Source organism: Siphateles boraxobius, unplaced genomic scaffold (genome assembly GCF_051911475.1).
Source record: "Siphateles boraxobius isolate OS27281-9 unplaced genomic scaffold, OSU_SipBor_1 66, whole genome shotgun sequence".
In the NCBI taxonomy this organism is placed as follows: domain Eukaryota; kingdom Metazoa; phylum Chordata; class Actinopteri; order Cypriniformes; family Leuciscidae; genus Siphateles; species Siphateles boraxobius.
This window is the reverse complement of record NW_027509193.1, coordinates 30,240,018-30,266,211: the sequence shown is the minus strand read 5'-3', so window position 1 is coordinate 30,266,211 and position 26,194 is coordinate 30,240,018. Positions and strand designations below refer to the sequence as shown.

General features: G+C 39.4%; 1 protein-coding gene across 5 annotated transcripts in view; it reads right to left on the bottom strand.

The window, feature by feature from the left end:
* The window catches only part of rhbdf1a (rhomboid 5 homolog 1a (Drosophila)), a 73,586-nt gene that overhangs the window by 20,068 nt on the left and 27,324 nt on the right, over positions 1 to 26,194 (bottom strand). For all 5 annotated transcript variants that reach the window (XM_077213449.1, XM_077213451.1, XM_077213450.1 and 2 more), the window contains one exon: positions 12 to 156. In XM_077213449.1, the coding sequence (XP_077069564.1) occupies positions 12 to 128 (117 nt within the window). In that variant the 5' untranslated portion in view covers positions 129 to 156. The remainder of the gene's footprint in view (positions 1 to 11; positions 157 to 26,194) is intronic.

Here is a 26,194-nt window from a genome sequence, read left to right as displayed (position 1 = left end):
CAATGCTGTACCTGGACAAAAGCGGGAGGTTCGTCCAGGGAAACCTGAGCGATGGGAATGTCCAGTTTTAGCCATGGAGGCTTCTTGCGCTGCAGGCTGCTAGTGCTGTCGCGTCTGGGTTCAGCCATGCTGCCTGCCTCTCCTTAGACCTGCCAGCTACAGAGAGAGAGAGAGAGAGAGAGAGGAGGGGGTGAATCTTCAAAAGAATTGCACAGTGTGGAATTAAATGCTAAATGCAAGAAGTTAATCCTCAAAGTTGAGGCTCTGTAGTACTGATAAGGTTCATGACTATGACTAATGTAGGAAATGGGACACTAAATGCGCTAGACAGTATGCAGTATACAGCCTCGGGGTTCAACAATAAGAATTGTTGCCTTGCCAATATTTTAAACTCCAATGGCAGCTATACATTTATTTTTGCTCAAAAACACACCTTTGCTGGTTAGTCATTTTGCATTCTCTGTACAGAACATATACTGCAGCAGCATACTACACATACTAGCATGCCATTCATACCCAATGTCTAATTAAAAGAACATGTTGTGCCACAAGATGGCAGTCTAAAAACACCACAAGATACACGAGGGCCCAAATATCCAGTAAACCTTCCTGCTGGTGTGGAGGAAACCATAAAATGTAAATAAATAGCCGTTTTCTCATATGTTTACATTCACTCAACACACTCATATCCACTTAACTGACTAATAAACATTTCTACTGTGGGGGTGGAAAAGTTTATTGTCAGTAGATTAAGCCTAAACCACTGATTTTATACTACCCTCTCATTAAAAGTGCTACTTTGTGGCGGAGCAGGAATTTGAAGAGAGGCCATCATTAGTGTGTCTTCCCTCTGCATATTCCCACACAGCTTGAGCAGAGAGTTTACCAGATCACTGCAGCGTGGAGTCAGCAGACGAAGAGCACTAAACCAACACTGTTTCTGGCTCCTTTCAGTGAATACTGCTTGTCAACATGTCGAATCAGGGCAGCCTGTGTGTCCACAGAATAGAAGTCTGCTACCCAAATTGAGACTGATGTTTTTGGGGGGGGGGGGGGGGGGGGAGATTTAGACCGAATTCAAGTAAGGTCTTCATGCTTTCAGTTTTTTTTCAGATTCAGGTTTATTATGGAAGAAAACGTTAGTTTTAAGGGTTCTGGTTTTGGCTTTATCTTAAAGGCATAGTTCACCCATTTCTCAACAATTTGAATCACCCACATGCCATCCCAGATGTGCGTAGAGTTAAAGATCTTTACAGTTGTTTAAAGGGAATCATTTGCAGTGCACCGTGACAGCAAAATATAATTGAAATTATTTAGAGAGAATGATTCCTTATGACTCCTGATTGTTATAAAATTACAATTAAGCACACATACTAAACACTTCAGTCGAGTCACCTTTATACAACACAGATAGTTTTAAAGCAGCTTTACAGTGATAACAGGAAAATTCAATGAGATGCAAACAGAGTTAATTTTGGCCATAGTGTCATTGTTATCAGTTTAGTGCCGTTTCAGTTCCGTTGTAAAGATCATCAATAGAGATAAAAAAAAAAAAAAAAATTAAACAACAGAATTCTGTAGAATTTGCAGAATCCCTCATAATTGTTCCTAACTACATACTAAGCAAAACAAAAATGCTGATTTTGACACATTTAAATGTGTTTTATTAATAAAACTCTTTATGAACATCTGTCTTCAACTACATAATGTCTTTTACGGTAAACATCCAACCAGAAATGAGTCAGATATTCATTCAATAAACCACTTTGATGGATTTAACAAGTAATTCATGAGCAAGTGAATCATATAATAACTTGTCAGTTTGTGGGTCTTTTTTGTCTAAAGAATCTATTGTACACGACTACAATGGTCCAGTGGTGTTTTTGCTTTTGCACGCAGTCAGTGAAGACAACACAATAGAAAAACAAGTTTATTGTCTGTGTGTTATTTCACAATACTGCAAACTCATGAATCAGAGGAAAATATACATTTCTGCTTTGGTGCATTGATTCAGCAGAGGCACAGTTATGAGTGCTCAAAAACTTTTCCGCAACCCATTTTTTATTCAAAAAGCCTTTTGCTTAGACAAGGCCGGGAGTGATGTGGAGGCAAAGGCAGTCTTTCTGGGATATATATTCATCCCTCGGGAAAGCCTCCAAATCTGCTTTTGGTTATACTTAACAAAACAGATTTTACAGCAAACCACTCATGATGGAGTGATGATGGAAGAAGCCACTGTGAAAAATATAAATCACAGAAGTTCATAAATCCTGCATCTTGTAGAACCTGAGTGAAAGTTTGAACTTTAAACTCATCAAAATAGCTACCGATCAACAGGCACCAGGCAAGAAAGAAGCCCTGCGTCTGCAGCTCATGCTGGAAAGTGAAACACACACATTGTCCATGAGAAAGTTCCTGCCCGCTGAAGAGGAATGTGGACTGATATCATCACTGGCCGTTCAGTATGTATGCAGTGTGATGACTGTGAGATTACAGAGCAGACAAGAGCAAAGCCCCAGCTTTGAGGACACCCCTGTCGGGCCATGCCAATGGTTTCCCACCTCAGATAAGGTCTGGGTGTTGGAGGTCAATATAGTAAAGTCTCAGTATTTTGTGCTCATAACCTGTATATTGCGATACTTATGCATAATTTGTTCTCAAATGGATTATCTGTAATGTCACTAGAGCAGTGGTACTTAATGGCGGACGACCCTGGCTTGGTTCCATCCTCCCACGGGACATAATTATGCCATTTTACAGTTTAAAGTGAGCGCATCAAAACAACGGAGCGGTTCACGCTACAAGCGCTCTGGGTCGTTTACAGTAATGATCTTTCAGCACTACACCCTCGAATATTTTTAGAGGATTCATTCAAGCCCTTTCCACTCCGTGTGCATTGCGTCTCTGAGAAGAATGAATGAATGAATGAACGAGAATGCAGAAAATACAATTATTTTTATGTCATACAGATGACTCTGACCGTTTGACTAAACCAGGTTTCTTAACGCGTGGCAGCTTTAGACTTTTTGTTTTTCCCCTCATACATTTAGTATTATTAAATCAGCATTTTAAGAGCATTTCATAATAAACACTGCTATAATTTGGAACATTATTTAGAGATAGCAAGGGAAGACAAAAAACTTTGAAATTACTTGTTAATTTTGTTTTGTGCTCATGCTGAGAGTTTAGATTATGCACATTGTTTGTTTTTAGTAGTTTATTACATTGAGCAAAATATAAAAATGGTCCATACTTTTCTTAAGAGGTAAACCCCAGTGTTTTCTCACATCCCGAGGCTTTCTATGTGTCATACACGTAGGTGTCTAAGGGCCAGATTTACTAAACAGGGGAAAATTCACCTTGCATGATCCCACCTCTCCTCCCCAAAATTTTGCATCTGAAAGGGGAACTCTAACAAACGAATATGTAATAAGGTCAGCCACAAAAATTACTGTGCGCTAATTATTAACTGTGCGTCTTTAGTAAATCCTGACTAGTTTTTTAATGCCAAAAGATGGTTTGTGCTGGAAAAAGCTGTTAGTAAATCTGGCCCTTACTGTAAAAAATAAAAATTAAAACTGATAAAACATCTGATCTTACCTTTTTATATTCATATCCAGTTGTGAGAAATATTTACTTTTTTGGGTAAATTTTGGTAAAAGTTCTAAGACTTCACTGCTTTGGCTCTCAGGGCCCAATATTCTCGAATATTATATAGATTAAGATTATAGAATATGAAACACTATATTGTGTGTTTAGAATTTTTTTTCTTTTACAAAGTACTACAGCTGCCCCGATGGAAATGTGTAACTGTACCAAAAAAGTATTGTCTGAACCTCTGCTGTGAAGGAAATATAGAGACTGGGCCTCTTGGAACTTTCACAGAACACCTCTGAGCTATAGGATAAAAAATAAAAATAAAAGATCCTAACAGATACTTCTAACAAGCAAAGATTTACGTAGTGTAGCTTTAAACAAGCCAACAGACGTATCTCAAATATTTCGCAAAAGTATTTGATATTGTCCAGCCCACCACAGAAAGAAACCACCTGCCAGGTTCAATATCCAAACAGACCCATTACAGAAATCTAATCCTGTCTTTTAAGCATGTCAGAACCCAAATTGGCTGATTCTGAAAGGCAACGATTATGTTTGACGCAGGAGTCCGAAATGAGAAGACACAGTTGTACTGTCTGATAGACCGCTGGAGAGGCCTGAGGGAGACACATGAAAGCTTCCCGTCAGTCCTTGAGCTGGAACAGACCACCGTGACGGTTAATGTCTGTATCAGTATCCACGATGCTCTCATTAATCTGGCCACTAAATCACACGACAGGCTGATTACCGACTGCATGAGAGCCATCAGCCCCGGGTCTGCACATTGCATTGTGGGATTACGGTAATTATCTTCTACGCCCCTGTCATTTGACTCCAACCCCTACAGCTTCCCTTCCTGTGAAGCTAATATGTAGCATGTGCCTGGTTTTATGTTGCAGATGCCTATGGTTAGTTTGAAAGAGAGCTGATGTTACATCGCCAGCAATTAATTCCCTTCAGTTTTACGGTAACATCTTAAACATTATAGCACCTGTCAATCACAGAAGCATGTTTTTGGGATAGACTTCATGCTAGTTTCTCGAGTCTGTGCATGCATGGACACTGTAGCATCCATCTCAAGGCTGCACATGTCGGATATCCCCAGGAGAACCATGCGAAGAGACGCACAAGGCCAGCTGTGTGTTTTGTAACACTCCATAAACTATCAGCAATTGTTTAAGACGCTGGACAGCTGTAGCCCAATGCATTATGTAGATGTGATGAGATGAGATGTATACAGTTATGAATTCTATAGAGGCTTGTAGCAACTCAGTACACTTTTTACAATGACTTAACATTCTGCAATGTAATTGATTTGACTGGACTGACACTATTGGATGAGAAGTGAGCTGGATAATAACATCACTGTTTTCTCCAGAGCTGCTTTATAGATGAGTTGAACTCCTTTCATAATAGATTAACTTTACACAGTTATTGAACCAAACTGAATCAACACTGAACTGATTTCAACTGAATAATGACTGTTTGCTGATGTCTATTTAGAGCTGCTTTACAGCAGAATTCAATTCTGTTAGCATCATTGAATAAGCATTTTCCTGCTTATCACTGTAAAGCTGCTTTGAAAAAAATCTGAGGGGTTCAATTTGTCAACATTAGTTAAAATATCATAAACTAACAACAAATGGTTTTTGGCAGCATTTATTACATTTAATTAATTATTCGAATGCATTAATTAATTATTCACTACGATTTGAAAGTTTGGGGTCAGCAAGATAAAAAAAAAGAAATTAATGCTTTTTTTATTAGAAAGGACAGATTAAATGACAATTAAGACTAAATATTTCTAAATGCTGTTCTTTTTAACTTTCTTTTCATTAAAGAAAAATCATCACAGTTTCCACAAAAATATTAAGCATACCAACTCTTTTCAACATTAACAATAACAAGAATGTACATTTCCATAAGAAAATGTGAAGCGGTGCTTGCAGTGGCAAAACTCGCCACTCGGTTGCTAGGGTGTGGTACATGATTGTATACGAGCCAACATGTCTGTACGATGTTCTGGTGCTGAGATATGGCTTATTCATGTTGTTCAGGCGGTTGCTAGGGTGTTGCTAGGGTGTTCTGAGTGGCTGCTAGGCGGTTGCTAGGGTGTTTTGGGTGATTGCTAGGGTATTCTGGGTGGTTGCTAGGGTGTTCTGGGTGGTTGCTAGGGTATTCTGGGTGGTTGCTAGGGCGTTGCTAGGGTGTTATGGGTGGTGGCTAGGGTGTTCTGGGTGGTTGCTAGGGGGTTCTGGGTGGTTGCTATGGTGTTGCTAAGCGGTTGCAGGGGTACTCTGGATGGTTGCTAGGGTAATCTGGGTGGTTGCTAGGCAGTTGCTATGGTATTCTGGGTGGTTGCTATGGTGTTGCTAGGCTGTTGCTAGGGTATTCTAGGTGGTTACTATGGTGTTGCTAGGGTGTTATTGGTGGTTGCTATGGTGTTGCTAGGTGGTTGCTAGGGTAGTCTGACTGGTATATAAAGACTGGAGTAATGATGCTGAAAATTCAGTTTTGATCACAGGAATACATTACATGTTAAAATATATTTACATAAAAAACAGTTATTTTAAATTGAAATAATATTTCCCAAAATAACTTACAAAGAAATGAAGCCTTGGTGAGCATAAAAAGCTTCTTCAAAAACATTAAAAAATCTTACTGACCCCAAACTTTTGAAAGGTATCGTGTGTAGCATACATTATCATTAATAAATGCTGTAATTAATAACAAACATTCACTAATGTTAACATATAAAATCTGAATTTGAAGTGTAACCAATTTAACTAGCAAAATGTCCAAGCCACTCTTTTCCATTGAATAAATGTGGATGGGGACCAGTGCATAAACAGTGGCAAAAAGATATGAAAAACTACACAAGTTCCATTCCAAGTCTTTTGAAGCAATGCAATAGCCTTATGTGAAGCGCAAATAAAAATTTAATCTTGACCGACATTTCATTTTTGGGTGAACTATCCTTTTAAGTGCCCCGCTCAATTTCACAATGCTGATAGACAGTTCATGTAAGGTTTGAAAATAGCAGCCCATATTTTGACCCATCAACATCACTCAAAGTTACTAATTAGGAAATTTTATGAAGGATTTTTTAATATCCTCTGCAGTCAGAGGAGACAGTTTAGCAGGTCATGGGAAGGATATCCTTGAATGAGAGCGATATCATTGAGGAGGGAGAACACGGATTGATTTCTACACTTGGCTGTCATCCAAAGGATATGAGACTTCTATAAAGGTTTTCATTCAGATTTATGTTTCCACACAGAAAAGGAAATTGACCCACTCAAGAGCTTCAAAAAGATCACTTGTATCAAAGTTACGAAGCAAGTGAATAGCACCATGTCGAGATGAACTTTCCATCAGGGGTTTAGCATTCTCTCTTCCTGACTGCATCACACGTGGCGTCACTAAATGTTTTTCTTTTTATGTAGCCATGTAGTAATTTGTTTTGACTGTCCGATTAGATCAAGCGAAAGAAAATCTCCGCTTTCATCTTGACGTTACATTGTTCGCGATTAGCTTCCTGCCCTTGAGTTACCGAAGCAAAAGCCTGCCACGAGCTAAAACTTCCTGTCTCGAGACATAATCATACTATAACTGGTATTTACAGAAGACTAAAGTGTTGCTATAGTGCAGGTGCAGGGGAATCAAGATATAGTTTAACATGCAAACACATGTTGGGTGTTGAGTTTTCTCTCACTAAGACACAACAGTCTTTTTTTAATACAGGCTTTATTCTGCTTTTATGATTTGTTTTATGATTTAACTGAATACAACAACTGGCTGAATGAGTGCAAGTCATGCATGACAGGTTATGAAGTAATGGATTGGGCCACTTTTTAGAGCGGTTGAGACTTTAGATGTAGCATTGTAGTAGTAGCATGTAGGGTATGAGTGAGTGAGTGAGTGAGTGAGTGTGTGTGTGTGTGTGTGTGTGTGTGTGTGTGTGTGTGTGTGTGTGTGTGTGTGTGTGAGTGTGTGAGTGTGTGTGTGTGTGTGAGTGTGTGTGTGTGTGTGAGTGTGTGTGTGTGTGTGTGTGTGTGTGTGTGTGTGTGTGTGTGTGTGTGTGTGTGTGTGTGTGTGTGTGTGTTTGTGGTTCAGGTATTCCCAATTCTATGTAGACAAAATGTCATTTTTCGTTCCCGATGAGGAAAACAGCTTATATCACACACTAAATGATTTTTATTGCAAAATTAAAAATTCAGAAAGTTTTCTGTTATGGGTAGTTTTTGGGTTAGGGGACAGAATATGCAGTTTGTACAAAATAAAAATCATTAGGCTATGTCTATGGAAAGTCCCCATAAAACACGGAAACCCATCGTGTGTGTGTGTGTGTGTGTGTGTGTGTGTTGGGGTGTGCCCTTCTGTTTCCACATCTCAAGCCACTCAAGAAAGACCCTCACCACCAGCAGACCAAATGGAAACTTCCTGTCTGAGATTTTCCACCATTTGAGCCTAATATAGAACACCCGGGCGAGCCAGATACGATTGTTTTTGGAGAAATGTATGTGATTGGACGACCTGCCACTGCCATCTGTTTGTCAGAAGAGTTAAAGGTCTATGATTTATATGGTAAAATCTTTCACATATTCCAGGTTAATATGCACAGTCTACGATACATATAACGCTATTTTCAAAACCTTGCTCTGCTGCTCAGACTTGCATATGATTTCAACCAATGGTGTTATTTTGGGGCGGAACTAACTTTTTAGCAAATAAACGGGATTTTAGTATAATTCTAAAATTTCCACCTTCAGGTCGTGGTGCACGTGTCTTTTTGCTGTGAAATCTTTACTGATTTACGTTTATTAAAGTAAACGTAAGAATAACTGGGCTGAAGCATCTTGAGTTTACTTGATTATCCAGACATCTTTTTTTGTTAAAATGTGAATATCAAATATGATCTATCCGACTTTTGAGGACTGTTTATTTGTACATCTCTCAATCATCATCATTGTAATGCGTAGCATTATATGTTTTGCCTCCGACAATATAAACAACAGAGCTTTGATTATAAAACTAAGATCATTTTACTAAGACATAATTGAGATATATAATGACCACTTTAATGGTGCTTTTTCTTTCTTTTTTTTAAGATTGTATAAAAAAAAGAACAGATTGGACATCCAACAAAATGTCTTCTTTTGTGTTTCACAGAGGTTTGGAACAACATGAGGGCGAGTCATGTGAATTTTCCATGAGAACATTCCCTCTTGAAAGCAGTCTAGCACTTCATGAGAAGAGGAGATCACTGAGTTCAAGCCAACCCAGTCTCATGAAAAAAACATCTATTTTTTAAGGTGGTAAGGCAGTGATTTTGTATGAATTTGTATGATGCGAAGCATGAAGGTCCACCTCTAAACCTAACCATCAGCAGGTTAAATGAGATCAGAGCATGTGAGCGGAGTGGAGCGGGCGGACCCTGGACAGAGCGCAGAGCGGCATTTTTAAAAGGACGTAGCGTCGCCTTGTTTCCCGCTCCAATTTCGCTCCGCTCATACCACGAGTCTGAAGCATGCTCAGTCAAGCCTGACCCTATTTCTATTTGGAAAATGTTGTTGTTGTTGCTCTTTAGTTCTTTGGGAGGTAAGGCTGTGGTCTAAGCTAAAAGTGAAATACATATGCAGATTTTTTTTGGCGATTTGAGTGGAGAGCGAAGCAAACTGCGTTGAGCGCTGAGCGATAGTGAGTGGACGGGTGAACAGGTCCGTGAGCGAGGGGCTGAGATTCTCACCGCTCCAATCCGCTCATATGCTCTGAAACGAGATCATACGAATTATCCACAAATTCACCAAAACATAACATAGTTACAAATTGCCATATAATGTATTGGTTTAATCAGCATGTTCTACAGATACTTATGTCTCGCATGTGTTTGTGTTTATTTGGAGCAACAGTGTTTGATGAAAGAGCAGGGGCGTACCCAGGGCCCGAGGCAGGGGGGGGGGGGGGGGCCCTTAGAAGTCGCCGAGCCCCCCCGATGGAGAAGTTGCCGCGCTCAAATCAAAAGTCCGTCTCCTTCCCATACAAGCCCCCCCCCCGCCCCCCCCCCCCCCCCCCCCCCCGTTGGAGAAGTTGCCGCGCTCCAATCAAAAGTCCGTGGCAGGGGGCCCAGCTAGATGGTTTGTACCCAGGGCCCAAAATTTGGTACTACACCCCTGTGAAAGAGCCCCGGGGCAGAAGGAGGAGGTTTAATGATTGGGGCAAAAGAACACAGTGATGGATGACCTCATTTATTTGTGTGCTTGAAACACTGGATACTTCCTTCCTAAAGGCTGAACATCCTGGTCTTGAGGAAGGCTTCTCTCTCTCTCTCTCTCTCTCTCTCTCTCTCTCTCTCTCTCTCTTTCTCTCTCTCTCTCTCTCCCCACAATTTCTTGGACCTATAGTTCTTGCACACACAAGTGGCTGCTTTGCTCGCAGCATTTATAATGTGATGTCTTTATTTCCAAGTCACAGAGAGTTTAAACGCCCCCAGTTTCACAATACCCACAAAGCAGCCAACAGAGTTATTTCCGCTCATGCCAAGCTTACTCCTCCTTTCCTCTCGTACACTACCAGCAGTGTGCCTAGAGGATCTGCCCAGTCTCAACAAATCAGCCTGAAAGGAATTCCCCTTTTACTCCCAAACACGGAAAAACTGACAGCTGAACTTAAAACTGCAGCTTAGTGTAACTATTCTAGCCAGACACAGTGCAAGTCAATGGTCGTGATGAAGGATACATATTGAGGCAACGCTGTGTGCCAGACTAGTTGGGATGAGGTCTGTGTATTAAAGATGGAATATGAGAATGTGTGTGTTAAAAAAAAAGAATTCAGCAAAAGTACAAACATTATGGGCTTTCACTGGAGGAACCTTTTCATAGTTCCTGTAACTATTGGCGAAAGTACCCGCTTTTTTAGTGTGTTCTCACCACAGTAACTGGGAACGATTTTAGTTCTAGGAAAGCCTTTTAGGGGAACTAAATTAGCTCCTACTACAGAGTAGGGTCAAACCCAGCCCTACAGAAACTACCAGTGACATAAGTGTACGCTGATTGGCTGAACGCATGCAAAACACTTGCATTTTAAAAAAAGCCATGTACACACTGTTAATAACCTATATATTTACTCCTTGAACATGGAAAAAGAGTGATAGATCTACTGATGCCAAAGTACAGGCACTTCTCAACCTTTACGCTGAGGAAATCCAACGCGACTTTGAAGGGACAAAGCGAAAAATGATTGTATTTCTGCTCAGCAAGCGACACTGGGCATCAACCACACGGCAAACGATATTCTTCGTATACCGTTTACTTTCTTTGTGTAACAGCTCTATCTAATAACGTGTAAGATAAGACTGTTAAACAGATCGTAAACTAATAAAGACAGAGGATGTGAGCGTTGTGTGCTCAGACTAAGTCGTTCTCAGCACCGCCAAAATAAAAGTCTGTCAAAATTAAAATCCAAAACAACCAGAGCGGCAGGACGTAAGTGATGGCTTACGTAACTTTAAAGTTTCAACTGGAGGTGTGAATGAAAACAGAAAAATGGTCCTTTTCAGGGGACTGTCCTGGTGGCTTGTTCCTATTAGTTCCTAGCTACCCTGTGCAAAAGCCCCTATTATTAGTAATTCATCAAATTAAACAGCTGAGAACACCATTATATCTCCAGCAAGAGCAACTGAGCAACATGATATTCCTCTGGGTGTTTGTTCTGTTGTGTAACTGCAGCTCATCTTCAGTCTGTCTATTTTGTGCAGATTCTGGCTTTTTAAAACCCTTTTATAGCACACCAGTTTTGAAGCTGACAACAGCAGGGGAACTGCTCAAGCTTGGTGGAGGATTCTGGACAACTTCTGAAAGAGATTAGGAGTCTAAAAATAAAGCCCATCATCTATGAGGAGAGAAAGCTGAGCAGAGCCAGGTGACTGTGCTGCTACTGCACACACTGCTGCCAGAATGACATAACCAAGGGTACAGTGCCACGCTGAGCTCACGTTTGCTCATGCTCCATATTCACATGAAGGACGAACCAGTATGACAACTAACCACACTTCAGCAGAAAGGAGAAAAATAATTCTGAAAGGCTTCGATAGGAAATCAGAATTCAATTTTCCTTTTTTATTAAGTATTTATGGTTTCAATGTGCACAATTCACAGTCATTCTAAAGAAGAAGAAGAAGAAAAAAAAACACCTTCCATAATCTTCCAAATCTCTATGCCATAGTAATGGTGGTTGCTACAGTAGGTGTTGCTATGCAGTTATCACAGTGTTCTGAGTGGTTTTTAGTATGTTATTAGGAGATTGCTTTAAATTGTTATGCATTTTCTAGTGTTTCTAGTATGTCACTATGTGGTTGCTAGGGCTGTACTAACCAGTGACTAGAGTGTTCTGAGTAGGGTTTAGTATGACAGTAGGTGGTTGCTATGTGGAGTTGCTGTGCAGTTAGTAGTGTTCTGAGTAGGGTTTAGTATGACACTAGGTGGTTGCTTAGGCATTGCTACCCAGTTATTAGAGTGTTCTGAGTAGGGTTTAGTATGACACTAGGTGGTTGCTTAGGCATTGCTACCCAGTTATTAGAGTGTTCTGAGTAGGGTTTAGTATGACACTAGGTGGTTGCTTAGGCATTGCTACCCAGTTATTAGAGTGTTCTGAGTATGTTTTAGTATGACACTAGGTGGTTGCTTAGGCATTGCTACCCAGTTATTAGAGTGTTCTGAGTGGAGTTTAGTATGTCACTAGGTGGTTGCTTAGGCATTGCTACCCAGTTATTAGAGTGTTCTGAGTAGGTTTTAGTATGACACTAGGTGGTTGCTTAGGCATTGCTACCCAGTTATTAGAGTGTTCTGAGTAGGGTTTAGTATGACACTAGGTGGTTGCTTAGGCATTGCTACCCAGTTATTAGAGTGTTCTGAGTAGGGTTTAGTATGACACTAGGTGGTTGCTTAGGCATTGCTACCCAGTTATTAGAGTGTTCTGAGTGGAGTTTAGTATGACACTAGGTGGTTGCTTAGGCATTGCTACCCAGTTATTAGAGTGTTCTGAGTAGGGTTTAGTATGACACTAGGTGGTTGCTTAGGCATTGCTACCCAGTTATTAGAGTGTTCTGAGTAGGGTTTAGTATGACACTAGGTGGTTGCTTAGGCATTGCTACCCAGTTATTAGAGTGTTCAGAGTCGAGTTTAGCATGTCACTAGGTGGCTGCTTAGGTGTTGCTATGCAGTTACTAGAAGCTGTGTCTCAATACAGAGGCTGTATCCTTTGAAGTCCATGAAGGTCATACAGTGTTGTTAAACAGAATAGTCTAGCCTACGGAGGTAGGCTGCTTTAGAAAAGCAGCAGTACATAATTTTTTTTTTTTAAGTATTCAGCTACAGTATCTGAAAACAAAACAGGATTCACAACCTGTCTAAATATGTTCACACTGGTCCATTTATGTACATAAAGAGTATAAACTATTAACGTGCAATGAAGGCTAGGCTGTGAAGGATCCACTCTTTCTATCTTTCGCAGCCCGGGAAACAAAGGGCACATTTGGAGGAGTCTTTGAATTAGGACAGCCTTCATCGCGCCACGGTTTTTCATTTCGCCTTCGAAGGACGCAGCGTCTGAATTGGGATACAGCTGTGGTTTTAGTCCATTACTAAGTGGTTGCTACAGTATACAGTAAGTAAAGTTGCACACGTGAGACAAGTTCCACGTTGATAATACTTCTAACTGCAAATATGAGGAATAGTAATAGAAATTAATTATAGTAATAACAAGCACTAATAATATCATTACCATCCAATAGCAATCCAACAATAAGGCGCTGGATAAAATGAAGTCCCACCCTACATTATTTCCAGCTACACAGTGTGTCTCACTCACATTGCAGAAGTAAATGCATTCTGTGTCATATTGTCTTTAGAGGAGATGGGGGAGGGACGATGGTCTGCGCAGCATTCCTTCTTATCAGACAGGAAACACTCCGCATAGTCACCCATCATGCAGCACACCCCTGAACTGCTGGAGTCCATTACATTTCTGAGCATAGCCTGACACTGTGACATGTGACGGTCTTTCAACCCGAACCATTTCATCTGACATTAAAAAACAAACACACAGGAATACCCTTTGCAGCTGACTCTCTGATCATGTTTCAGGGCAGCGGTGGTCAGGACTGACTGTGTCTCAGTAGTGGGCGGAGCTTCTGCCCATGTTTGCTCAGCATGTTTCAACACACATCAGGTCTTTCCAGGGGAAACTAAATGATTCAAAGTGATTGATTGCATTAATGAAGTGAGCATGCATAATTATAGCCAATGCTTAAAGTGATAGAAAAAATGAAAAAATCATTTTCACCCAAAAATGATCTCTTTGATACTTACATTGAACCAAAAATAAGCTATGTTGGCTGCTTTTTCCCCAAAAGTTGCTCTTTTCCATGCAATTAGTCCCTATAGAGATGAGGCTTTCAAGCTTCAGAAAGGGCAAAAGTACCATAAAAATATCATAAAAGTAGTCCATATGAATGCACCGTTGTATGTAGTCAGTCATAGCTTTGTGACAGCTTTAGGAACAGACTAAATTTAATTGTTATACAAGGAGTTATTCTCTGAGATTCTTCCCCTGCAGTAGGCTGTTAACTGCTGTGACCAAATAATTGAACTGAATTAAATAAATCCCGAATTAAACCGATTCAGTTATGCCGAATGGGATCACAAGTGGACGATGCTAAATACAGGTTTAAACGGGGTCTAAAACGTTTTGAGCTTGTCAACTTTCGACCACTTCCAGAGGTAGACGAAAATGCATTTGAGTGGATTTCTTTTGTAGTGTAAACGCTCATGTGGTTGAATGTGTTCAAACAGCCACAAAAGACTGTCTACTCTCCGCCTACTGACCTAACGTGTAAACATTATGGGAAGTGCGCTAGCCAGACGGGATTTAAGCTTTGGCTGGAGACCTAAGTTTGGTTTGAAGATGAAAAATGTACCAAGCACAATGTTCTCTCACCATTCCTGATTTCTAACACATATTCACAGCATTCTGCGTGATCTTGCAGCTGTCAGAGCAGAAACGAAAGCTGCTACTCTGCTTATATGTTTTTCCGTCATCTCCGTGCGCGTTCATATGTAAATTGCGCGAGCTTATTTTGGTCCATTAAATTGTAAAATCTGAAAAAAAAAAAGACATTCATTCGACTCTCCCCTCAAAGAAATCAGGAGAGAATTGGTTGAAAGTGGACAGGAGAGACATTAAAATACCAGGTGTAAAAGGGTATAGGTCTCCCTCGTCTACTTGTCATCTAATCGACCAAAACACATCTTAAAACCAGGTGTAAAAAGGGCCTCAGATTCCATAATGAATCATTTATATGTTTAATGAAATGGACCATCTGATTCCTTAAGAAGATCTAACTCAAAAGACGATTCATTTAAGAATCGGATATTGCTACTTTTTTCATGAACTCTCATGAAAGTGCCATAAAGAGCAAGGGCACACGTCAAGTTTTTTTTCTTTTGTGTGAATAATGATTTAAATTACACATAATTATCAAATGACTTCAGAAGATTAGAAAATTGCTAACAGACTCGAATGGACCACAGCTTGAAAGCTTCAGATCCCATTTATTGTAATTCTATGGGTAAAAAAGGTTTTCCATGGAAAAAGAAAGCCATACAGGTTTAGAGCAACATGATGGTGAGTAAATAATGACAGAATCTTCATTTCTGCGTGAACTATCCCTTCAACCTTCTTTAAAGTGCCAGTAGAGTGCACGCTAAGAATTAAAGCATGAATCCACTGCATTCAAACTCCCACATTCTCCCTATATCCATATCTCCCTCCCTATATCCAAGGCAGCGCTGCCTCTACGGCTGCATTAAGCCGGGTGGAGGACTGATTTAATTATCACAAGCAAATTACTCATATACTAAGTATCCTCAGCTGTTTCTCACCATGATCCAGAGGCCGAAGAATCCAGCTCTGAGTCACTGCTGAGCTGAAACAACCTCCCCTGATTTTGTAAGAAGTGAGGCCTCATGCACCATATTGTTCAGCGACCTTTAGTCGCTCACATTATTGTGCAGACTTACAGTTCTCAACACTCCCATCCAGAAATAGCCTCATATATATTTAACGATCACTCGGGGGCCTTAAACTGCGGTAACAGGCATGACTCCCAACATAAGTGCCACTCAACACTTCATACTGTTCAGCTTCACATCAAAACCACATATAAATGTCACAACACTTCAGTATTTTACAAGACTCCAGAGAACAATAGGAATTTGCATAAATTTACAAAGTCATTTTCTGATTTAAACATGTTTAGGAGAGAGCGGCACTTGAAATGTCTCTGTTTTTTTGTCCATTTAATTTAAGTCAAAAGCCTCCAATGTTTCTGGTTCCCAACTTTCTTCAAAATATGTTTTTTTGTGTATGTTATGTTCCACATAAGAAACAAAGTAATCTAGGTTTGGAACGACACGAGGGTGAGTAAATGATGACAGAATTGTATTTTTTTTTCTGGATCTATCCCTTTAACGTTTTGACTTTTATGTAGATGGTCTGAAAGTACTGCAGTGGCGAATAATCAAATTGATCAATTATTTAGCAATGCAACATCTTTGAATAATTCACCACTTTTTTTTGGGAGCATAAACAAATGGTGACTAAACATGAGCAGAGAGTGGTCAGAGAGTCTGTTTCCTCTTGAAACCCGCAGGGCAACTTTTTACTCCGTTAGAGAAACAGGCACGTGTCTGGATCACTGCAAGTGCAAGAACTATCAACCAAAGGAAAGTGCAGGTTTGAAGAACCTCACAAGCAATTTATTTAGTTATGTATTCATCTTTTTATGTACACAAGCAAAATCCAAAGTAAAATGAAGAAATAAAGAGAAAGGAAGAGCCTTGTGGATTAGTTAGAAGAAATGCGTATTCAGCTGTTTCTTGATTGTCTGAGCAGATCATATGCCTGAAAACCACAAGTGAAATTGTTTTCTTTAAGACATTACATTACAAATTATACTGTCAGTATCACAATTTGAGTGAAAAGATCAATGACATTACATGACATGCCCAACATCACAAATTGAATTTTGTAGTGACCTAAAAATAGTGCAGAATATTTGTTTATTTCCAGGATGAATTTTAAATGATCTTTCAATATTGACTCCACTATCTATAAATCTAAAATTCCTTTCTTGTCAAATGACAAACTCAATATAAATATATATTTTACTGACATAAGCAATAGCACTATGAAGCCAAAATATTCAGTACAAACTTACAGCTATGTTAAGCCATCACAGCATTTTGTAGGTGGATTCAAGGTCAATATTTTTAATGTGTCAATTTCTATTTTTACTGTTCTTTTACTATAAAGGTGGTGTATTTGGCTACAGAGGTCTGAAGTTTGTATGAATATGAGCTCCACGCTGAGTTCATGTGATGCCTACAGCTGTCAGCTCAATGTGTCAGAAGAGAATAAAAAATAGAGCAGGAGGCCTCAATGTAGTGACACAAAAATCACACGACACCCAGTTACAATTCACAGTCACACACACACCATATTATTTACACATTTGTGGAGGATAAAGTGGTTAAAGGGATAGTTCACTGAAAATTTGGTCATAATTTAGAGGGCATTCAGGTCAATTGGGCCACTTTTAAGCATTAACATCACTGTCAAAATTGGCACAACATACAGGGTGAGCAAATGGTGACAATGGTGACATTTTGGGGGTGAACTATCCCTTTAAATTGACTGATTACGAATGCATGATATGGTAAGGACTTTGAGTTTAGAGTTAACCCCTCTGTAAATAAAACAAAATATGTTGTTTTTTTAACAAGCATATATTACAGGGATCACTACAGTGATTGTATTTCATACAGTGCATTCAATATGTGTTACTCTTTATAATTTCCATATAGCCAATACTAACTAGAGTGCACATGCAGAGAAGGAAAACGTTTTATTTAAATAACCATAACTGAAAAACACGTGTTTTGCATTCACAAGCTGGTGAGAGCAAACACAGCAATGTGCGTTTACTTTTTATACAGGGTCATATCCTAAAGAATCAAATTTTCTTGATCTGTTACGATAAAAGTGCTTGTTGTGCGATGAAAACATAGTATAACTATCAGAACTCAAAAGTTCCATTTATTGAAACTAAGGGTATTACATGCCAACAATTTACTAAAAATAGGAACGTTTTTCCTTTACATTTCTCAAGTACAGACGACAACATCGTCAAAATGATCCCCGTTCACACGGACCGCGAACATGACAAAAAAAAAAACACTGTATTATTTATGACAGGCCAGTAGTACTTAGTGATGTCACTTTGTAAAGAAACACCACATGCCTATAGACTGAACACGTAATAAGTCACCGTTTTCACAAATTCACGTTTTTGTAGTTTACGTGGAGACAATAATGGTGTTGTTTTCAAAAGTTTCCATTTTCAGTCCCCCAAAATGCTGCTGTCATGAAGGGGCAAAACGCATAAAAAGTTTTGTGTAAATGCAAAAGTGTAAATGCCCCTAATGTAGGGTTCAGACTACACAATATTTCTGTCTAACGATTGTCACTAGGCACGTTTCCATTACAGATTTGCTCAAAACTTTTGCGATTTTTTCTAAATGTCGACAAAAACTATTGCGAAATTACAGCGTTTTCATTAACGGACGTTATGCGACTAAAACGTAATTTTTTCCTGTCATTCCAAAAATCATGGCAACAGATGTTGGTTTACGTATATCCCAGCCACTGCACTGGCCATTATTATTATCGAAGGAGATGTATGTGTGTTATCCATCCAATCATTAATTGTAAGGAAAGACCCTTATACTTGGAGTGGCTGCTGTTTCTGGATGTTTCTCCCTCACATCTGCTTCGAGGTCTTGATTGTGGCTTTTTTGGGGTTTAGAATCCAGTATTCCTGTAATTCTTTTGTCTTTTATGAATTTAATAAAGATATCGGTCTCATATTCTGTCCGAACATACAGTGTCATCTACGTCAGGTGACCTGTAAATGCGCAAAAACTGTTTCCATTGCAGTTTTACAAAATATTTATATTTTGAATTGCCTGAAAACCACCTCTTGCGAGCGTAAACACTTTTTGCGATCAATGGGAGTTTTTGAGAAATTGCTGTGTTTCCATTAGGCCTATTTTCAATTTGCGATTTTGACTCCTAAATTTTAGGAGTTTTTTCCTGACCAATCGTCGCTTGCCTTCTTGAACGAAGTGCGTATTGTCATCGAGAAGGCGTAACTAGCGGCTGACTTCACAAGAGCTATGACACACTATACGAGATTAAACGATTCTTGCGTCTTGACGCCCTTTGTCATTTCCGAATCACAACGACACCCTACATCAAACAGATCGTGCCAAAATCGGGCTGATATCGTGTTGTCTGAACCCGGCATAAGCTGTAAAAATGTCTCATTATACTCTTCTACAATTTGAGACGTCACACAGATGAATACATCATCATTAACCATCTATATTTACAGGTCATTGATGCCCAACAGGTGATAAGAAACCTATTTATGCCATTATTTATAAAATAAATAGCGATTATTTTCATAATGACTAAAATAATGACAGGGCTGCTTCAAAATCACACCATTGGTTGAGTTGGTCAGGATACTCAAAACACCATAGTGTGTACGTGAGGTTGTTCATAGGGCATTCAACATATGGATGGTTTATAGCGGTCTCCGCATATTAAGCTGGGACAGAAGAAAGTGTTTAATGAAAGTTTGTAAAGTGTCGTAGAAAGTAATGAAACCTTGAAATGCACACAAACACACTGAACAAGTCAATAAATCAAGGCAGAATGTCTCCGCAACCCTATGTATGTGAAGGCAACTCCCACTACAGATGTCAAAAGGATCAATGTTGTCAACTTTTCAGTTTGTGGCAGGATTTTGACAAGACATTTGACCTTTTTTCCCATTCCATCTCTCAGGCTGTGCTGAGTTTCCTCTCAGGAGAGCAGCATTATAAACAGCGAAACAGCCCATATTTCAAGCAGCTCCCTGACAGATACCCCTTTCCACCAAAAAAGAACTGGTTCGGAACTGGTGCTGGTTCAAAGTTGGTTCGGAGTTGGTTCAACTTGCGAACCTTCTCAGAACCAGTTAGTTTTTCCACTGACTCTCTGACGTCGTTACGTCACTGTGTACGTCGCTGTACATCTTAGCTAGAAACGCTTGCAAGTACAACATTACTTTAGGATTATCTCTAACTCGTGTACCAAGAAGGCTTTAAAAACAATTGAACTACGTAAGTCTTTTAATCTTTTCCTTTGATATGCAATCTTTTCTGATTAGTTATGTACCCCTGTCTTGTGTCTTTTTTTTCTTTCCCTTTATTTGTTCTATATTGTGACTGTTTTCTTCTTTGCTTACATAATGATTTCAATAAAAAAATTAAAAAAATAAAAAAAAGCTAGAAACGCTTGCGCCAACATCAACCATAACAATAACAATGGCGGACTACATCGTGTTTCTGCAAATGTTTCTCCTGGCTTTGTGGTCAGAAAAGATGTTTAGAACACATCTAAACCCGCCCCCAGCCCCCGACGTAAGCATGACGTGGTAAAAGAATGGTTCTCTGGTTCTAGTCCAGCAAAGAGTTGGTGCCGCTTTGGGACCAGTTTTCCTGGCCGAGAACCGGTTCTTTGGCTGTCGAAACACAAAGAACTGGTTCGCGAGTAGGGACCGGCTCCGAACCGGCTTTCAAAATGCTTTGGTGGAAAATGGGTAAGAGAGGCTTCAAGCCGCATCCTCAACCTGCTAAACAAGTGACTGATTGTCTGCTGGAGGTCAAACATTTTCCTGTTAAGTGAGCTAAGAGCGGACTCTTAGTCACGGCGTGCCCAAAAACATGTGATCCCCATCTAAATAGTTTCCAGCATGATATCAGCCTGAATCAGGGCCACAGAAGCTCTTATTGTGCTCTCAGAGCCCGATGAGCAGCAGAACAGAAGGTCAGCAGACGGGCCCATCTTTGCAAGGGAAAACATTCAGGGAACCAAGTCATACAAAAAATTGCATTTGTACAAATGCAAATATGTGCAAAATACGGCCCAATGTACCGTTTAATATGAAGGAATTTTCTGTATATTTCTGGATTTCTGTAGGTGTTTTACCCTTATTTTGATTTTTACACATGGCATTGTGTTTTAGAGTTGAAGGAAATGTCTGTAAAAGTAACGGAAAAGATACTGGTAGTTTTCCACCAGGTCATTATCCACTTTTCTACCGATTCTTTTTTCTTACAGTTTGAGATATTTATAAAATATACAAACTAATAAAAATGGAAACTATGGTTATATATATATAGTAATTTATATATTATTATATTATATTTGTATCCATTCTCGAATCCATTTATCCTCTGTACGGTTGTGGGATATTTTATTTTGTTTTTATAACCAAACATATTCAAATTTTCTCAGCTTGTGTCATTATGCTAAAAATACGAAAATAGATTCTTGACTATATTTGCCTCTGAACTTCAGAGTTTATCTTATCTGCCTGCAAAAAGCAACAAACCCAACAATAGTCCTCAAAGGACAGCAAAGATTCCATCACATCACATCACATCCGTCTCAAGTGAGGCGAGGGTCAGAGGTCAGAGTTCTGCTTATTTGAGGAGCCAGGGAAGGAAGTGCAGAGCAGAAGAGCTGATGAGACCCAAATGGAAGAAGGAAACGCACTCATGTCTGGGACTCTTCTCTGCTTCCGTCAGCCACATTTACGGAAAAAACACAAGTCGATTTTGATAAGCCAGTGATAAGACTTTGACATGCCTGTAAGTAATAAACTAAGCAGAACGTCACCCGTCTATAAAAGCACACAAAATAAATCTTGTCATCATGCATTCATGCAGTGTGTCATGTTTGGCACCATTGATAAGGAGAGAAAAACACCTTCACATCACTTCCTGCCATCACCACAGCATTTTCTAGGCTCATCATTAAAAAGAGTCCCCAACTCATGAAACCACTGTTCCTCCTTATTGAAATAACTTTTTCTATGTTAAAACAGAGTTATTATCATTTAATTAAACATTTATTGTAATTAAAATAAAGCCGAAATAAAATAAAATACATATTAGATCTGCAACAAGTTGCTAAATGAAATTAAAAACTAAAAACAGAAGTAAAACTAAAACTGAAATTGAAAAAAACCTAATTAGTAATAAAAAAATAGACAAACAATTAAGCTAAAATTAAAATGAAAAATTTAAAAATAAAATCTAATTCAAAATATGAATTAAAGCTATAATAGTGTATAAAAATAATAGTGTATAATAAAATAGTACCGTTCCAAAAAAGACGTCCTCTGAAATATCTGGTTGAACAGCATGCTGCCAGGTTTAAATGGAACTGAGATCACTATATCTTGAAAGATCTTCAAAAGAGGGTGTTATCCAATTGCCCTGTCGAAGCAACTTAGAAAAAAAACCACGAAAGGGAAGTGCAAGGGCTGGTTATGACTTTATCATCACGCCCTCACATGACTTCTGTGCAGCAGCGCTCAACTGAGCATCAAATACCACATCTGCCCAGTACCTCACAAACTACAAAACCTTGTGTATGTCTCTATATAAACTACTGTAGAGAATCATTTGTTACTGGAGACATGCAGCTCCTGGAATTTTTTAAATGCTCGATCATATTAATTGACATGTTGTTTGAACATCTTGTCTGTCTGGAATCCCTTCCCCCACTGATGGCAGAGATCATGGGAAAGTAAATGATCTTATCACACAAAGCCCATCCCTTTCATATACACGTTGTAAATGCAAACACTGATAAGTGTACATGACTCCTGCGCAGGTGAAGCTCATTATCATGGAAATGAAACGCTGAGAAGCAGACAGCAGGGCTTGAAAGGTGCAGATCTGGTTCTTGTGGTTTAGGCGAGCGGTCTAACCTGGGGCACAAGCATGTGGGCTTATAACAGTTTCACTGTCTGCTTAAATTCTGCCTCAATGTCAGTTGAAAGGAACCTATCTCACCCCACATGTCGTTACAAACCTGTATGACTTACTCTCCCTTCAGAATACAAAAGGAGAATTTTTGAATATTATCAAAGGCACTCTTATTATTAATGTAAAAGAGAATTGGGTGTATCAAGCTCCAATATAAAAAAAGCTAAATAAAAGTATCATAAAAGTGTTCATATATATATATATATATACACACACACACACACACACACACACACACACACACACACACACACACACACACACACACACACACACACACCATAAATATTTTTTACCAACCGTGAAACATTGATCTTTATTAAAGTTACAAAAGTTCAGTCAAGAGCAATGAGTGATTGTTTGTCTTGTTGTTCAATTAAATTTAAAAACACAGTAAGCAGAGAGAATATTAGGCTGCTGTACCCTTAAAGAGCTCCACAGATCCAATATAAGCCTACTGTTACACTTTATTGTATTGTATGTTTTATTTCTCAACTGTTTACATTCAGTTAAGATGTAACTGACTATGTTTACCAGGATACTTGCCAAAACTTAAGGCATTTTGACAATTTTGTTTGAGCATGTCTGTTCAAGATCAAGAAGATGTGAAAGAGAGCTCATTTCACTGTTGGCGTGCTGTCTGATACGCGGCTTTTTGGGCGCTTGCTTTATATGTTTAAACTTCCCACACACGTGAGTAACGTGAGTTTCCTTTCGTGTCTTCTTGAGCTTGAATATTTCAATTGGCAAGAATGCAGTTTGAAGAACCATTTTAAAAATGAGATGCCCAAAAAAAAAAAAACCACTCGCACCCAAATAATTTTCCTTTCAAATGCGACTGAAAGGCTTCCACTGAGAGCTGTAAGCGAGTGCAATAGACCATAACAATTTCTTGCAGAATACTACAGGAGCCACACAGCTCCCATAAAGCCACTCATCTCTGTTATAGACATAGAGGTTTGCAGGCTTGGCAAAGTAGTAAATTTTTAGTCACCCACATTCGAGAGGTCTAAGCAAGCGGTCATTCACACGTCAGAATCATTTCTGCTGCTTTTGGGAGCGCTCACGGTGGAGAGCTGGGAGTGACCTTGAGCGGTGTTGACAACACGCAATTAGGGTGGAGGGGAAAAGACACAGTTGGGTTGGGAGAGAAAGAAACGAAGAAGAAAACAGCAGCAAGCCCCTGCAGCTCATACAAACAGGGAAAAACAGCATTTCCAAGCAGGCATGCTTAGTTTCCTTCCTTCAGACCCCGCACACACCAGAGCAGGAGCATGTGTGACACATACTAGACTACCATGGCTGTGGACAGACAAGACAAGAACAGAAGGAAAATGCTTTCGTCAGCGCTCCACATGGGAGTGAGCGTGCCGTAATGAGTCTGCAGTTGTGCATGCCACGCTTGTGCAAGAGTGTGAGCGAAAATCTGGGCTGCATCCCAGAGCAGCAATCTAACAGCTTCTATTACTGCTTTGTTTTTATCGTGATGCCCGCCGTCAAAATGGCAAGCGCTCGTTTGTTCTCTTTTTCCTGTTTTTGTTTCCCAAAAGAAGAGGCCTCATGTGGCGCATGCTTCTTTTCTGCCTTTCCAAAGTGCTTGATCCACCTCCTGCATATTTGAATGAGTTTACATCATTTGGTGGGCACATAGCAGTGCCAAGATATGACTAATGGAAGGGAGACTTGGCTGGATGGCATCCACATAGTTTCAAGCAAGGTATGCTGAACGACCCAAACAACACATCTGGTGACATAATGTTCAACAGAACAGTTTTTCAGGGAAAATCAATGGAATTTTTTTTAAAGCCCTTCTCTGAGAACAAACCATGGAAGGTTGTGCAATGCGTTCACACTGACCTTACAGGAATCTTCTTGTCAGTTATTATTAGTCATCATGCATCCACCTACTCCCAAAAGGCCATTAAAGGCCAAGTCACACAGCGGCACAAAACACGCCCTCAGTTTTTGGTTTGAAGTCTAGACTAGTTAGATTCTGTCCAGACTGCACATGACTTCAAGTAGACAAACAGCCTCCTCAGACTCATGCCACACTGTATGCTAAAGATAGAGACAGGCGAGTTGGCCGACCTATTTAAAAGTGGCCCTTCATCCTCACTGCAATAATATTAGCACACAGGCATAACTACAGACGGGACAAAACAACAAGACCCAATATAAACGACTGCCTACTGGATTATGCAGTCAATAGTAAATATTCACAGTATTTTAATGTCTAAAATAGATATTATTACATTCCACAGAAAGAAGAATTACATCCCCAAATTCGTACGTAGACAGATAGTAATGAAGCAGGATGGGTTGGCTGGTGATGGGGAGGGAATAGGGAGCATTATTTCTATTTTTCCATCATCATCATCATCATTTACAATGAAAAATTATTTAGCATGTTAACAATTTGCTTCTGCCAATGTTCTTTAAATAACATACCCCTAACTTGCAAAATCTGGGCTTAAAGTTGGTATGAAATGATATAATTCTCACTAATATATAATATATAATTCTCACTAATATATAATATATAATTCTCACTAATAACTAGTTGCTTATTAGCATGCATATTACTAATCTGGCTGTTTATAAAGCACATGATAATGTCTTATTCTGCATGACAATATTCTACATCCCCAAATCCTACCCAATACCTAAACTTAACAACTACCTTACTAACTATTAATAAGCAGTAATTAGGAGTATATTGTGGCAAAAGTCATAGTTAATAGTTACTTGACATAACTTACTCTTCCAGTGAAAACGATAGACTTCTCTCTGGTGACGAATGCTTGATTTCTTCAATCATTTGATCCGCTTAAACCTTGACCTACCACAATAAACTTCAAGAACACATTAATTTTTGAGAGCAATGTCCAAATCCAATCAACAACCGATGGATAGAACCAAGTCCCCAACCTATATTGTTTCTTTTTCGTTAATCCGTTACACTCGGATGTACATCACATTATGGAAGAAATTATCTGTCACCACTTCTGTTTCATTGCGACTTTAAAGAAAGTGTAATTGTGTTCAAGTGTGCTCAACTCGCATGTTAATTTCGACATTAATTCAATGCACCATTACACTTGGTACAATTCCTTCGATCTGCAGTGAATGTGTGATAGAGAAGTGCAGTGGCGCTGTGTGTGGGGAGGACCTATTGAAAACATTGTATATGACAGAAACCACCACTGTGGCTTAAATGGGCTGATTTGATGATACTATAACTTTTTGTCTATTTATTTGACTTTGTATCTAAATTTGGCATTGACAGCAAGCCCACAAGTCAACAGACCATCCAGGAAGCTTCCTAACGTCACTCCACCCATCTGCCTGATGTTCTCCATAGGCCTCTAAAGTGAAGAGATTATGAGTGCATGGCTTCATATGAAAAACATAGAAACCTAACCTGAAATATCTAACACAGAAACACTCAAAGCAAAATGTATGATAGGTAGCCTGAGATCCATATTTTTCCAGGCTGGTCTAACTGGTGGACCAGGATAATCCTGCTGTTCTTAAGCAAAACTGATCTGGTGTAACTGGTCTGCAACCAGCATGATCCCATGCAAAATATACCT